The sequence below is a fragment of the Bombus flavifrons genome, chromosome 1 (assembly GCF_040668555.2).
Source record: "Bombus flavifrons isolate JBK064 chromosome 1, iyBomFlav1_principal, whole genome shotgun sequence".
NCBI classification, from domain to species: Eukaryota; Metazoa; Arthropoda; class Insecta; order Hymenoptera; family Apidae; genus Bombus; species Bombus flavifrons.
Window position 1 is genome coordinate 1,467,967 of NC_138442.1, and position 16,594 is coordinate 1,484,560.

At 31.9% G+C, this 16,594-nt stretch overlaps 1 protein-coding gene across 3 annotated transcripts in view; it reads left to right on the forward strand.

Annotated features, from left to right (window-relative positions):
• Positions 1-16,594, forward strand: part of LOC138183786 (uncharacterized) — a 96,838-nt gene that overhangs the window by 29,365 nt on the left and 50,879 nt on the right. For all 3 annotated transcript variants that reach the window (XM_069121187.1, XM_069121167.1, XM_069121177.1), the window contains exons 8-9: positions 122-357; positions 15,894-16,315. In XM_069121187.1, the coding sequence (XP_068977288.1) occupies positions 122-357; positions 15,894-16,315 (658 nt within the window). The remainder of the gene's footprint in view (positions 1-121; positions 358-15,893; positions 16,316-16,594) is intronic.

Below are 16,594 nucleotides of genomic sequence, written 5' to 3' on the forward strand. Positions count from 1 at the left end.
ACACTTGCTATAAATAACATTGAATAATTATTACTTATTTCGATAATTAATATATTAATTATCTTAATATGTTTTTTAAATTTTCTGTAATACTTTTATTTTGTTTCTTCTTCCCGATTAGATTAAGCGAAACTGGTCTTCATGGATACGTGGAACTGGCTAGGAAAGTGAAGTTTTTCGGTGGAAACGGAAGTAGTGCGGTTCCGTCGACGATCGGAAGTGATGAAGTAGTGCAACGCGATAGCGCAACAAGTGCAGGTGAAGATGAGCCACACGACGATAATCATGGGAGAACAGGTCCCATTTCATCTCAAGGAAGAAGCATGCTTCGTAGAAGACGACAGTTTGACGCCCAAGGTATGTAAACATGATCTTTTATTTATTTTTATTACCTGTATTATACTAACCTAATTTTTAATCCCGTTGTGCACGCATAATAGCAAATACATTCTACATATGATTATTTGTGCAAATATGTAATATATTTTTTATATCTTCATTTAATTTTATAATATATTCCAGAAAACTTAAAACATAGATAATTACGAATATCAAGCAAAGTTTATACATAATAGTTGAAAAGTATTATTACATATTACCAAAATATTTGAATTCACATATTGAATAAACAATTAAATATAAACAATTAATAGTTGATAAATATATTGATAAAATACTAGTCGTTAATGGAATGAAATTAATAAAATAAAGATACAGATTCATTCTGTAGCATTCTCCAGAATATACATATATGTTCTGCTCTATTTTGCGATAAGGTATATTGAAATATTTTAGACAAGTGTGTGCAGAACAAAATTCAAAATTTAATAAAATTAATTTTTAATTTTAATATAGCTTCTCATGGTTAACGCAGTGTTTTATATTGATAATAATTTCCTCAATTTAAATCCATTTATATTAAAATAAATTATACAAGTCAATTTTTAATTTGATATTCTAATAAACCATTATTTTATTAAGAAATACTTTCGTAGATAGTCTCCAAATAATGTGTAGAATTTTAAATACATTTATTATAAAAATGGAATTTACATTCAATTCTAATGAGTTACCAATTATTTTCTTTCGACTGTCGTGTTATAACAATAAATTCTACCAGTAGTCAATGATTTCGAGCACAATATCATCTTTCTTGCTGTGCAGTAAGCAAAATTCACTAACGAAGAAACAAACGAAAGAATACGTAACGATGAAGAAGAAGAAACAACGATGAAATCTTTGCAATGCAAACAATGCGCGAAACAATTCATGTCTCTATAATTGAAAAGAATTGCACTTTCAATCTAAACAGCAGACTATTTTCTCGCGATTGTCAACAATAATCTTTTAGCGAACAATCGGGTATACAGGGTGGTTGGTAACTGGTGGTACAAGCGGAAAGGGGGTGATTCTACGCGAAAAAAGAAGTCGAAAATACTCAATAAACATTTTTCGTTTGAGGCTTCGTTTTCGAGAAAATCGACTTTGAATTTTCGCTCGGTACGCCTGCACTTTATCACGTCTCGTTATAACGGATCTCACTGTAGATCGTTGTCTCCATGGAAAAATTAAAAAAGAAAAAAAAATTTTAAAAAAGAATTTTTATTCTATATTTTCGACTTCTTTCTTCGCGTAGAATCACCCCCTTTCCGCTTGTACCACCAGTTACCCACCACCCTGTATAAATCGATATTACATACGACGTATAATTTGCCGAATTTTCTTCAATTTCATCAATCATAACAAACTGTTAAGGGATGCTATAAACCAGAAGAACGACACAGAGAAACGCTATCGGTACTTGAACACGAAATCGGTAGTGATTTGTTCATATTTGTATTCTATAGCTTCTTAGAAGGCATAACCATAACTAATAGTCGCAGTTCATACTAACTATCGTAGCAGCAAGTAACATTTCGCTTTCGTGCCTGTTTCCCCCTATTCGAGTCTTTTACATACAGGGTGTTCAAAAATTACGTCATGTCTTTGACAGATGATTCTACACCTTCAGACGTATTATGACGATTTGAAATTCATGCTTGCTTTGAGACTTTTGTTCCTCGTGACGAGAACTACACGATGCAATAACAAAATTTGCCTTTGAAATTGAAGGTTTCCATTCATCCGAGGGTATAGAATCATCTGCCAGAGCCATAACATATATAGGGTGGTTGGTAACTGGTGGTACAAGCGGAAAGGGGATGATTCTACGCGAAAAAAGAAGTCGAAAATATAGAATAAAAATTTTTCGTTTGAGGCTTTGTTTTCGAGAAAATCGACTTTGAATTTTCGCTCGGTACGCGTGCAGTACGTTATAACGGATCTCACTGTAGATCGTTGTCTCGATGGAAAAATTTAAAAAAAAGTAAAAAAAAAAATTTTGTATTCTATATTTTCGACTTCTTTTTTCGCGTAGAATCGCCCCCTTTGTGCTTTTACCGCCAGTTACCAACCACCCTGTATTTTTAAATACCCTGTACGTTAACATTCAAAGAGGTATTCTAATCGAAGACCACAGAGTAAAATGTTATAAGTAGTATTTTTTCAGTTTTATATAACTTTAAAGTGCAGAATACTGTTAATTAATTGTATATTATCGATATCATATTTTTTTTTTCTTTTTTTGGTTTCTTCATATAACCTTCAACTAGTTGTCTGTGGATTTTTATGCATTTATACAAAATTTGAAGATATAAAAATATATTTTATATAGAAAAGCGTATAAGATATGAAGAATAGGGTATTCATTACAATTTTAATCTGTCAATCAAGAGAAACGACTTAACTCGTCATTCGGGTAGTAATTTATGTATCTATTTAAAGATACCTATCTTTTCACGCGTAGTTTTAATTTTGCTACAAATAAGTTGTATCATATTACATCGCATTTACATTTGCAAGGTTTAAAACTGACTTAACTGAAGTTGATTTGTTTTTACTTTTATCAATAAATCTGATTAATGGACGTCACGGTTAACAAATTAGTAGGTTAATAAGTAAAATAAATCTTCTATTTCTTTAGCCGTGTCCATAAAAACATAGATTTTCATAAAAATCTGTAGTCTATTAAGTCAGGATATCACAATGAGTTTATTCTTCATAACCATTGTAGTTAGTATACCGTACAATGAAATGTTATGATTAGATTAAATTTATTTTTAATAGTTATTATACAAATAACTTTCCAGAACAAATAGTAAATATACAGTGCTGTGAATAATTATAGACTCAAACACCTCAAATTGGATGCTATAGGAATTATATATAGGAGATATTACATGACGGATTATTGCCCGTTACAACAGGAATTGAAACCAAAAAGGCATTTTACAGCGAGATAATGTTCTTATTCATACAATTGCCACTAGAAAAATGTGATTTCAAGATTTCGGAAATTTCATTATTACCGTGGCTAGCATCGAGACTGAATTCGATCGAGAACCTGTGAAGAGTTTTAGCAACAAAAGTTTACGATCATGGGAAGCCACCTATGGAAAATATCATTAGAAAAAAATATAAAATCCGTGTGGCAGGATACTCAAAATGAAACTTTAAATAAGATAATGCACAGTATATCTAAGAAATTAACAGAAGAAATAAAAAATAAAGGAAAATCCGCTAAATGTTAGACGAAAACGTAACAAAATTAACATTGAGTTTATACTTTTTCACAGTCAGAAACGCAATTGTGAGGGAAAATTTAATTTTTCCTAGACTCCAAAAGAAGAAAATTTTTGTTTGTTGTATCTTCAATTTTGTTTTATATTATAATATGAAATTGTATAAACGATTTTGTCAATTTTTGTGTTAATATTATGAAAAATCTAAAAGTAGGTTTGAGTTTATAATTATTCACGGTACGGTATGTAGTAGAAAAGATGTGTTCTATATTATACCGAAAAATTTGATAGTGTAAAAATCAATATCTATAACAAATTTAATTGTTTTCACTATAAATTCTATCACAATTTATAATACTATTTTAAACTACCATAAAAACAATGTTTAATAAATTATATAGTATATCGTAAAATTTTATAATATATATACAGTAAATTTAAAATTCAAAATGTATACATATAAACTATAGTAGTAGAAAATAATATTTCTCTAATATGTAAGTACCTTCAGCATGACCTTTAATAATACACAAATACATTAGTTTTCTTAATAGGTAATTTTTTATAATGTACTAATTCCATATAGAAATAAATGTTATTTTTAATTATTAATTCATCGTGGATTTACATAATTTTATTAAATTCAAATATTAGTACTACGAGTCGATCAAATTATTCAAATATTTATGGACGACAATGTATGTACTATTATGCAGCATACAAGAAGTATGATACATGCAGGATCAACATGAATGTAAATGAAACTTTGATCCTTTTGTTTCAATATTGTACTGGAAGCAACGGCATTAATATGTAAGTCGAAATAGAACTGATTATGTTCGTGAATGTATGTTCTAATTCGTGATATTATAACATACTTCTAACGAATTACGATCATGTGAAAGATATCGGTGTAATACTTAGATCGGCCGGATAGGAATTTTAACGAAAGTAGAAACATTATCTCTCGGTGGCTTCGAAACTGTGCTTTACGACCCATGTGGAGTAACACGCGTCAATTCTCCTAACGGCTTTATACAATTGCATTGACTTACAATCTATCTTTGCTCATTTTAGACGTTAATAGGGTCTCCTCTATGAACAAGAAATTGGCTAAAAAAGAAAATTAAGTAGCTTTCTGTAAAAGGAGCCCATAAGAGAAAATAAAGAATTGAATAAATTATGTTGGAAATTTAATTCTAGTTTTTTAATATTATCTGCGTTTGAAGTGATAGTTCTAATGGCTTTTAAAAAATTTTGTTTACTTGCAGTTTAACGTCGCATTAACTACAAGGTTGTTAATACTTCATATGTGTATCTATTACTCAGTATTCTTATACAGATATAAGATCATAAACAATTCTACCCTAAAACAATTTAATAAATTTTTTCTCCTTTTTAATCTGAGCTTTATGTCGCGAATAAATTTTGTTTCGTGTATAAAACGCTTGACAGTCCAAGTTTTAAATAACCACGTCCCTTCATTATGTAAATATAAAAATTATATTGTTAAAAAATTTGAAAAATTTCGTTTAGTAAACAGTTAGATTTCAAACTTCCCAATATGTACGTTCATTATTTTAAAATATTGTACAGATATAAGAATGCTACCTTAGGAAGAATTTAAAGTTTAATTTCAAGTTTGTTTCATTCATTCAAATGTATACAAACTTTGAAATATCTTTTCCGTCTATCCACTGCACATAATTAAAAACACACATTACCGACGTGTCTGCCAGCAACACCACCACGGTTTTGTATTTCAATAAGCCTATCGATTATCGAAACCATTGGCATACTAGCCCGTATGAAACCAGTTGGAGTTCTCTCTGAAACCCGCGAACGCCAGGACAGTATTATCAGCGTAGCCAGTGCGGTATCGTTTCCGTATCAGAGTTCAAACACGAAATTGTTGATAAGAAAAATATTATTCGCCGTCCCTGTCAGTGAACGTGCAAAAGATACGTAACATATATAAACACGCGATCTGAAGTAACAGATACTCGCTCGAAACGACCACTTACTAAATTGTCTTTTCGTCTTTTTTTGATAAAATATGATTTCTGAAATTAAAATTGCCTGAAACGAAATACATAAGATATTTGAAAATTTGAGGTTTAATTGTTCGATGAATGAAATAAAATTATATTAAATATGTTTAATTCTCTTTTTTTTTAAATAGTATTGTTATATCTGTACGAGAGTTTAAAATAACAAACGCGCACGCTGAGAAGACATATAGAAACATTTTTAAGTTTAACTATTAATTACAATTTTCGATCGATAATGGAGAAAAATTCAACGTACTCGAAACAAAATCCACGTCCCGTTGTTCCTATGCTTTTCGTCCCCGAGTTCGCATGATATAAGCACGAACAAACGGCCGAGTTGAATGCAAATCACGCGTTTCACGGTGTGAGATATCCATCCTATCTGGAGGGACGAACATCCTGCAAACATGGATGTGAGAAGAATATGCCAACTATTAATCACGGTCTTCGTGTCCATGTATTTCTTGCTCTTCTACGCCGGGATCGTTGTTTTTCTCTATTTTCTGTGGATAGGCTAGCCTAGCCACGAAGGTAGTCGCGTGTTCAATGTACAGAATTTCTTGAAAATCGCGCAGAGGAATCTCCTTTTCGATTTAAATGGATGTTCTTTGAAACGAAAAGAGAAAAAGAAACTAAATAGAAACGAATCTGGGACTCTAGGATTTTATGCAGTTTCATTGAGAAAAAGTAGATCAGCGATTATATCACGAGTTAAAGTGTCATTGCGTCTCTCGTTTCTTTCTTCGCCTCATTATAATTTATTCCAAGTCATTGGCTGTGATTTCTTCAATTTCTTTCTTTCAATTGGCTGTGTAGAAAATTTCATGTGAAAATAAGAAATAGTGTCTTTAGCTGTAGAATCGCATACTGTTATTGTGTCTATTTGCATTCTAACAACTAGGCATATTTTGAGATGTACGTTGCGACTCTTTCTACCTCTTTGTTACGGAATTTTCCTGAAAAAATGACAAAGCGGTATCACAGAAAAAATAATGTCATTAAACGTAAGTTCATTCATTTGACTCGTATGAGCTTATTTTATCGTATCATTCATCGCAAATTTTTCCTATATTTTTTCTTTTGTCATTTCTTCGAAATATATGATAATATTATTATATAAAATAATATGAGATATAATCCACATCATAGGATGGTTTATTGTTCATATTGCATCTAATATATTTCAAGGCATTCATTATGATTTTCTATATTTCGTTGTTACAATAGCTTCTCTAAATTAGTACCAAAACACAAGGCTAACTTTATTAAACCATAGAATGTTTGTATGGTATTTATTTCAATACATTTATTGATCATTTCTTCTATATTCATATCTGACTGTTTCTCTGAAATATCTTACGTAAGAGTACAAGATACGTATTGTCCAATTATCTGAAATACGTAATACTACTATCATTCTATGCTTGCATTATCTATTCGACGTCAACAAAGCTGTAGTTGTACTTTTCCCATAAAAGAATAAGATTTGTTAAATCAGGCAATATTAATATATACATATAATATATGTTATATTGTAGCAAAAAGTTCGCTATAATTTCTTTTTCTGTGTTTCAATGAAATCCTGAGTAGTACGTAAGATTTATTTATAATATATAGCAATAAATAATGTATATATCTATTATAAAATGATTTATTATGCTTGCATTTTAATATATTCTAATAAATTTTCGTATTTCAATAGTTCTTCTTGAACCGTACCAAAATGGCATCACATAAGACACTATAAAATTAGTTTATTATCCATTACTTTATTATCCTATGTACATTACCCTTACTTATCCGTTATAAATATAACTATTATTTTAATATTATATATCATTATTATGTTTAATTATTTTATATAATTATATATATAATTATGTATAATTGTATATACAATTATCGTATCTATAATTCCTTGCACTTCTTTCTTATCATTCTCCGAAAAATCACAACAGCGTCTCATCAGGGTTCAGACGATGGCATTGACTATGAAACGATTTACCACGATTTCATCGAAGGGAACTCGTATAATTAGGAAAATTCTGATAATATAATATTATCATAGAACACGTTCGTCTGAAAACAGACATTACCTGAAAACGTGAGAACAGTACGCCCACTTATAATCCGCTTTTAATTAATTAACAGCACCGTCGGATAATGCTTCTGTCGGTTACAAGGAATAGGAGGAAACCCGGTGTCTCGATTGTTTCCTTTCGTGCGGCAGACGCAAATTTTTGTTTTGTTATATATATATATACGTGTGTACCTACACGTAGAAACGTGGAGAGCTGGCTTTTGAGCGCGGGAGAAGCAAGCGAGCGAGCAGGTGAGACGAAGCGAAGCGGGGCTGAGGGAAACAGCATAGAAATAATAGTATAACAACGTTCTCTGTATCGCACTATAGTCCGCTCACCTGCGACGTTTATACAAGGTGTCACGAACTCATCGTAGAGTCGCCGTCGTTGCTAACATTTTTGTTTTCTTTCTGCGTATTTCATAAATTCTTACATTTCTTCTCTTTATTTTCTACGTATTATAATTATATGTTATACGTTCTTATTTTCTGTTTAAATTTGAATTTCTAGAGATTTTCTTTGCGTAGACGAAAGATCTCAGAAACTGTCCTTTGTAGAATTTTTGTCTTCTACGTTCCTAATAAGTTTTCACGTCTCTTTTTTTATTTCTTTTTGTTTCGTAACTTTTGTAATTATATTTTGCATACTCTTATTTTGCGTTTAATTTATTATTTCGAGGAATTTGATCTTCTTTTGAGATTTTGGAGGAATTCGCGAACTTCTGTCTTTTTCTTTTCATTTCATATGCATTGTAATTGCATGTTGCACATTTTCATTCTGTGGAAGTATATTTAAATCAACATTTCAAGGATTTTGCTTGATTTTGAAAGTTACATTGGGAAGATTTTTATTGTGTTTATTCGTATGGTAAAGAAAAAGATAACAAGAGAAACTAAAATTTTTATACCGTGTCTTAAACATTCTCGAATTGTTACACATGGATTTATGTACTTCTTTATCTAACCGTACTATAATATAAACTGTAATATAAATATATCGTTCTGTATAATATAAATAAGAATTTATATATATCGTAAAGATAAATAAGGAAGTAAAATTGAAAATGACACTTGCAAAATTATTTGTTATCGTTTAAGTAGTTTATAATAAATATGGTGTTTTAGTTTGTTTTCTATATAACGCCAAGGTTATTTTCATTATTGTTTCGATATAATTGATATTGAGCCGAAAATTAAAATGCGACGTGTAATATTTAAACTGTTTTTCTACTAAATTAAATATAACGTCGCCGTATTAATTTACATTTTAAATATTGTACAGGATATCAAAATTAGAGATATTGCAAGCGGACTTATTATTGCGAAATATGGTTGTCTTATTCCATTTTTTACCCAAAATTGAAGAAGACTTAATCAAATATGCATATTTACACCTGAATCAAATATTACATAAAAAATTGGAATTGAAATTACTGCCGAAACTTTTTTACTTTTTAAACAAGATTGATAATCTGTAATCTTGATTTCAATTAAATGAACGACGCGATATAATTAATCTTCTACGACGCTGCATAACTTAAAAATACATCTGTATAGCTATATTTAAATATATCTATATATTCTATATATTCTAGTGCTATATCATTACGCCAATGCAATACTAATGCAATACTAAGCAATCTAATCAGAAGAATTATTGATTTCTATTTTTCCAACAAAAGTAAAAACGTACAATATTACTGGACTGCAGATATTTGTACAATTTCATATTTATGCGAACATAATTAAAGAAATGAAAGGTAAATATTACTAAATATTGTAACAAGTACTTTACTTTCGACGTTTCATATATTTCTACTATTATATGTATTGTGTGCATTTTTGAGTAGTAAATTAAAATCGTTTTTTTTTTCTTTTTAATTTTTAAGTTACATTTTACCATAAATGTATATATAAATATTCGCAGACTGAGTACTAAATTACCTATTACATAAGAAATCAAAGTTAAGAAGACGCAATTGAATTCATTATCCCCTAATCATCGTGCAACGTAATTTTCTTCCTTCTCCTACATTTTTACAAGCTCTTGCAATGAGACAATCAAAAAATACTAGTCAATCATATACCATCGATATGAATCGCGATTGCTCAAACTAAACTCCAATTCTAAAGCTACTTTTTTTCTTTTCCTCGGTTTAGTTAGTTATTTGGTGTTGGTCAAGGTAAATGAGATAAAAGCAGCGGCGTATTAATCGTGGCTGTCAACTGTGGGGCATTATTATCGTCGCTCTTCACGGACGCGGATGCCACGGTCGAGCGAATGTTGTTCCAGCTACATTCGCTACGCACCACCCGGTGTACATATAATATACGCTATAACGACGCCACTATAGAGATTGTTCGGTGCCGTAGTAAGGTAGTGACCGATGCTGTGGGATTCAGGTGTGCCTCACGGCTCACGGTGCAAACGCTCTCAGTTTAGCGGCGGTAGCCCACGCGAATCGCCAGTGCTTTCTTTGACAGTGTATCGTTTGCCTCGAAACGATGACGAAAAGCCGAGAATACGTAATGGTTTCCGTCGTGGTACGTTACCATCGGTCCTCGCGAACTTTCCAAACAGTTCTGTGACAAAAGTTCGTGAACTTGATTAGTGTGTGCCACAGGTGCGCAACGCCGGATCACCACCGATCGTTGCAAGGGAAACCAACGACCGAAGAAGCCCCTGACAACGAGAATTAACGCCCAGGCAATTGTAAACAGAGTGATACTCGTGCTTCTACACGATCTTGCCTGGTACGACCAGCATCGGTACTTACATGTAATACGTGATTAATATTTACTGTTAGTTTGGCCACTCTTGAAGATTTTTAGTGATTTTTCGACACCGTGTATAGATTGGATTTACGCGGAGTTAAATTTGATAGCCTCGAACGAAAGGATTTTTATAGCGTCGCGTTTCTTTAAAGCTTCTTTTGTTCAGGACTACTTACTTTCCGTTTTGGATGCGTCAAGTTAAAAGTTGTGAGTCCTTGAATGTTCTTAATTGTTAACTGATATTATCGCGCCCTTGATAGTCTCGATAGCTCGGGTTACATTTAAGTTTGGATTAGGAAATTTTGAGACATTTTTAATTTCGATTTCAAATAGGTTAATATATTGGGCTAGTGTAATACTTAATTTTTATAACTTCATCCTATTGCGTTGTTCGCATCATTTTTGATCCAATATTGTTTCCTTATTCTTTATAAATTACTTTAGTTTACGAAAACTATAAAAAAGATCAAAACTGATGTGTGTGATTTTCCTTTTCAATTTTAAGCATAAAAATTGCCTTTAAAAGTCTTTCTAAATATTCAAATGAGAGCAGTACAAAGAGGATAATTCAAAGATCGTAGTAAGATTAACACAATAATCATATAACTAGGTATATCATTATATATCTTATAGAGTAATTCTAATTCGTATTTTATACTCTGCGCAATGAATTTCATTTACATAATTTTCGTCGCGTAAAACACAGAATATAAAACTCACATTAAAATTAAGTATAGTGGGGTCCTCTGTAATCTGTAAAATCAAAGATAATTATATCCCGCGTTATACGAATCCGTTCATATTTGCGTGTTCAAATATTTCTTTCGCTTTATTTCCTTAACCATTTCACTCTCATTGTTATTTTCCAAATCGCGTTACGCGGGGGCAATAGCAATTTTCTACATTTTGTTTTACTGCAATTAAACTCTTGTGGTTTACCTATTATGCAACAATATATCATCGAGGGTTAAGGTAATGTTCTCAGTGGTAGGATAACATTCACCGAGTTAAAGCAGTAAAAAAGACTCAATTAGTATACATGTAATCTTATGCGATACTATTTAGAATTCGTATGATCAGAGTGCATGAGATTAAGCAAATAATGAATACGACGGAGAATTGTCGACAATTTTAGTGCAACGCGTTCTATCTTGGAAGATTTTTAACGACCTAGCAAAATTCGGAGCGGAAAAAGATGGAATGCGGAGATAGAGGGAATTAATTGTAACATATAAACGCACGTGGGGAGAGGTAACATAGCAGGTTATTCTTTATTCCACAAAAGTAGGCTATTTTCAGTGTATTATTGCTACCGATGAGAAAAAAATATCAGTCTTACCGAGCGCCTTCTAATTGCATTTTGCTTACATTTTTTTATTAATTCGTCCATCACTCCGAAATTCAAAATAATAAGTCTTCGTTCAAATCATATAAAGATTCATTCCAAGATATCTTTTACTTCGTCCATTATTAAAGCAACTAAAATTACATATTTTCGATCATTCATAAATTGCCAACGATATAGCAACAAGGTGTAGCGCTAAATTTAGCACACGATTCGCAGGAATACCTTAGACGGTCATTTACATTTCCACCAATGAGAAATGTCGTACTCACGAGTTTCTCAACCAGTGTCAGCAAGTCCAATGAGTTTTTCTTCGTTGTTAACTTCCATTAGAGGTTCAAATGATCTGCTTTTCATTCTCACATCCATATCCATTCATAATTCATTTACGACGCTTGCCCCTTCCTTTCTTCTTTGCTCCTTATTGTTCCTTTATTTTCTCGTAATTGTTTCCATGTTCTGGTGTCTCATGTACGCGGATCTGAACGCAACCATTCATGTTGGAATCTGAACATGGTCACAGGACGTGGAGAATCATATGCACGTGGACAAATATTAATTCGTGCCATTGACCAGGTAATTCATCAGTGCGTAAAAAGCGCACACTGAATGTGTCGGCTACAACAATGTTCAGGTCTTCTTGTTGTTTCTCGTCGCGTCAAACACCACCTCCACGGTGTCGTCTTTATCTATTGTGAGAAACCAAGAAGTAAAATAAACACACACACATGCACCGATTATGCCTATCCTAGCGTTACGTGGATTGTGCGAGGTTGCAATCGCGACGATCGATATAGAGGATCCTGGTCTAAGAAATTTAAACAAATATGGATTTAGTGAGTTTCTGGAAAATTACGAGATTTCATTCTCTGAGATACAATGTTAAAAACTTAGAAATTTGGATATCTTGTTGTAAGTGCAACTAGTTTTTAGTTCTTCTTATTCTGTATTAAAAGGAAATTTATCTTTTTATTAAAGCTCGGAGAAAAAGATTAGTTTCTAAAATTTCTTTTAAATTAGGTAACTGTTTATAATTACATCAGTCGCCATAGTGGGTTATTACCGATTTAAATAGAATTATAGGTTGAGTTTTATCGCTCTTAGAACAGATCGATGTGTTTTAAAAAAAATTTGCAGTTATAACGTTTGATTTAAATTTTTGGACATGAAGTGAATCTATTTTAAAATTCAAGGATACAGATCCTACATTTTAGTTCTTCTTCGATTCATTCGTTAATAACTTGCTTTCCTTGGTATGGAACAAAATAATTATCTGAATGAAAATAACTTTTGCAGCCAGATAAACATAGATCTTTAATTAGTATTGTGATTTTTATAAATATTATTCTATGAGCATAAACGACAGAATCGAGAAGGAGCTATCTCCAGTGAAAGGGAATAAGGAAACGTATTCGGTTAAATGAATTTATTTCATTCAGTCTCCTATCATGTTTTAGTATTTTTGCAATTCACTATATGAAGTGACACCTAATAAACGCGATATATAAATAGTTGGAATAATTGTGTATCAAACATATTATATTTATTATTGTTCCGTTCGGAACATACAAAACAGTATTTATTTAAAACAGTAAGAAAGAATATTTTTGACTGGGAATTTTAAAATATTAAGAGAGTAATAAACAGCGTGCCCTCTAGAATTCACACAAACTTAATATATCCAAACGGTACAGAACAATACAGGAACTTTATCGAAAAGCCGATCACTTCTTGTTCCTGAGTCACAACCCACGTCACATTTTACTATGTATTAGTTAAGCGTCAAGGAACAAATTATAAGGGAACACTGAGAACAAAAATTAAGATTATACTGTAAAATATTTGGTCTGTTTTGTTAAAAGAAACATTTATTGCAAAAAATACAATATGTTTATAATAATGAAAATAATTTTTAATAAATAGCAAATAATTATATTTCTAGTATAATTAAAAGTAGAATATACAGGGTGGTTGGTAACTGGTGGTACAAGCGGAAAGGGGGTGATTCTACGCGAAAAAAGAAGTCGAAAATATAGAATAAAAATTTTTCGTTTGAGGCTTTGTTTTCGAGAAAGTCGACTTTGAATTTTCGCTCGGTACGCGTACACTTTATCACGTCTCGTTATAACGGATCTCACTGTAGATCGTTGTCTCGATGGAAAAATTAAGAAAAAAATTTTATTCTATATTTTCGACTTCTTTTTTCGCGTAGAATCATCCCCTTTCCGCTTGTACCACCAGTTACCAACCACCCTGTATACAGAGTTTCTTATCTCAGAGTATCTGTTACAAAGCTATATCTCGATAATGATTAATAATGTGAAAAAACGGTACAGGGATAAATTGTTCGGTTCTGTGGCGCGCGTATTATAGGCTAATGCGTTTTATCAACGTTGTTATACCTTTCAAGATTTTATATTTTTTTTCATGAAACCTTATATCTTTTGTTTGATATCCTTTCAGAGCATGAAGGAACAAATTCATCGATCTTATAAACCATATTTCAATTCACATATTTTGAACGTACCAGAATTGTTTTCGTACAATTCGTTTGTTATGGGAAAATAATGTGTCAGGTAAAAAATAAATACTAGTCAACGATCGTGTTGTAAACATGGTAATATGATTCAGAGGTTATGCTATTGGCTATTACACATGTGACGAAACGAATAGAGATTAAAAAGAAGGTTCACCCATTTACTCGATTTATTTATTTATTTACTCATTTTACCTTTCCTTCATTAAAAACTTACGTTATACTATATACTATTATGCTATAAACAATATACTAATGAGGGGAAAGTAAAATGATTTCCGATAAATGGCTGAACCTTTCGTTTTAATCATTGTTTATTTCGTCACACATATAATTGCTAATAGCACAACCTCTGAGTCATGCTACCATACCGCCTGTGGCTCATTAGCAGCTCAGAGTAATTCGTTCGTTACCTTCATGAAATATCATTTAGGACCCTCATTTGTCGATACACAAATCACCACATTGTTTTACCACAATTGTTGGTAAAACAATCAAATGGACTAACTCGATTTTAATAAATTATTTCCGCTAAACAATCGATGTCCTAGTCACAAATAGATTACAAATAGGTCTTTTACAAAGATGTCTTTTGCTATATTAATTCGATTTATTAAGTACATAAATAGGATATAAATTTTTTCTGGAAGTATAGAAGTATTTATTTAATCGTAACAATATCCCATAATAAAATGTGTAAAAAAGTATTCAAAGTATTCAAAAGTATTCAGTGTTTAATCAACATAAAATAATTATATTTATAAGTGCACACAATTTTTGCAATGTTTTAAATAAATTTATGTGTTAACGCATTATTATTTCAAAAAATGACAAATTTGCATGTAAGTTCTGAAAAAATAAGTACGATAAAAACGATTAACATTCTGTCCAAAAACATACTTTTAATTTAATTCGTTAAAAATGTTAATGGATAATCTTAAAGAAGATTCGTGATAAATCACGATATGCGAATTCAAACTGCACAAAATGTTAAATCAATTTTTGATTTAAAAGAAAGTAAAAGCAAAAATTTAATCCAAACTAAAAGAAAAACAAACTGCTTGTAATTAAAAGTACTTTGCATCTAATATTATATATTTTCAAAGACATTACATATTTCTCCTATGAATCTTTACTTCCACTTGTCTATGAAATAATCATACACATGTAAATACTTGTATCTATCATTTACAGAAAATGCTCGTTTACATTCTTCCTATCGAAAGGATAACGATATTCTGCTTAAAGATCCCAGTTAAAAAGACAAATTTTCATAGATTTCTATTCGAGGTATTGAATAGCTCTATTCTTTGAAACCGGTTGATCTATAACGGTGTGCACTACGCGATAACATTTCAATCAATAGCGATAATTATTGCTAATACCAGTGATAAGTCACGATATCGGAGCATTTTTTTCTTTGATCTGGAACTTATCGAACAACGAGTAAACTAATGATACGCAAACCATCGTGTATTTTCAAAAGGTTCTCGACGAAGGGGACGATCGCACGCGAGGACCTGCTGCGCGGAGGAACTTCAGAGCTTCCAAACGTTACACGTGATCGGGCGTGACGGAAGACAGCACAGTCCAACCGGAAGTCAGCCACAGGATCAGCCATTGGTCGACTACAGACGATTGGTATTCATCAGTTCGGATTCGTCTTCTGGTCGTGAAGAGGACGACGCTGACAGCAGTTGCTCGAGTTCCTCGTTTTTGAACGGGCTGCCACGTGCTGGCAGCCACACGCAATCTTTGGAGGACTGCGATTGGGATTACTTTGAGAGCGGATCCTTGCCTCTGCCAGCCGGTGTACCTGTCACTATCGGCACGAGCAACGTGGGCGCAGAAACTAGCACCAGTCAGGACTGGAGCTGTTGTCCTGGACGTGGTTCCACTGCTTGTCAGGTAGATTGTTTTGTAAAAGTCGAATTCAGGTGGAGAGATAAGAGTTTTTCGATTACTTGTGAGATTTTTATCGAAGATTGAGTCAGAGAGGGATAAAGTGTAAGCCAGGAAAATATCGTGAGACGTATGGGAGGAGTGTATATATAGATATACTGGTGGTTAGCTACTCGTTGTTTTTATCAGAAAACTCCAATTTTACTTTATTTCATGTTTTACAGAATAAGTTTCGCTAATCTTATTTTCTACTTATCTTATTATAAATATCACTCATCTCGCATA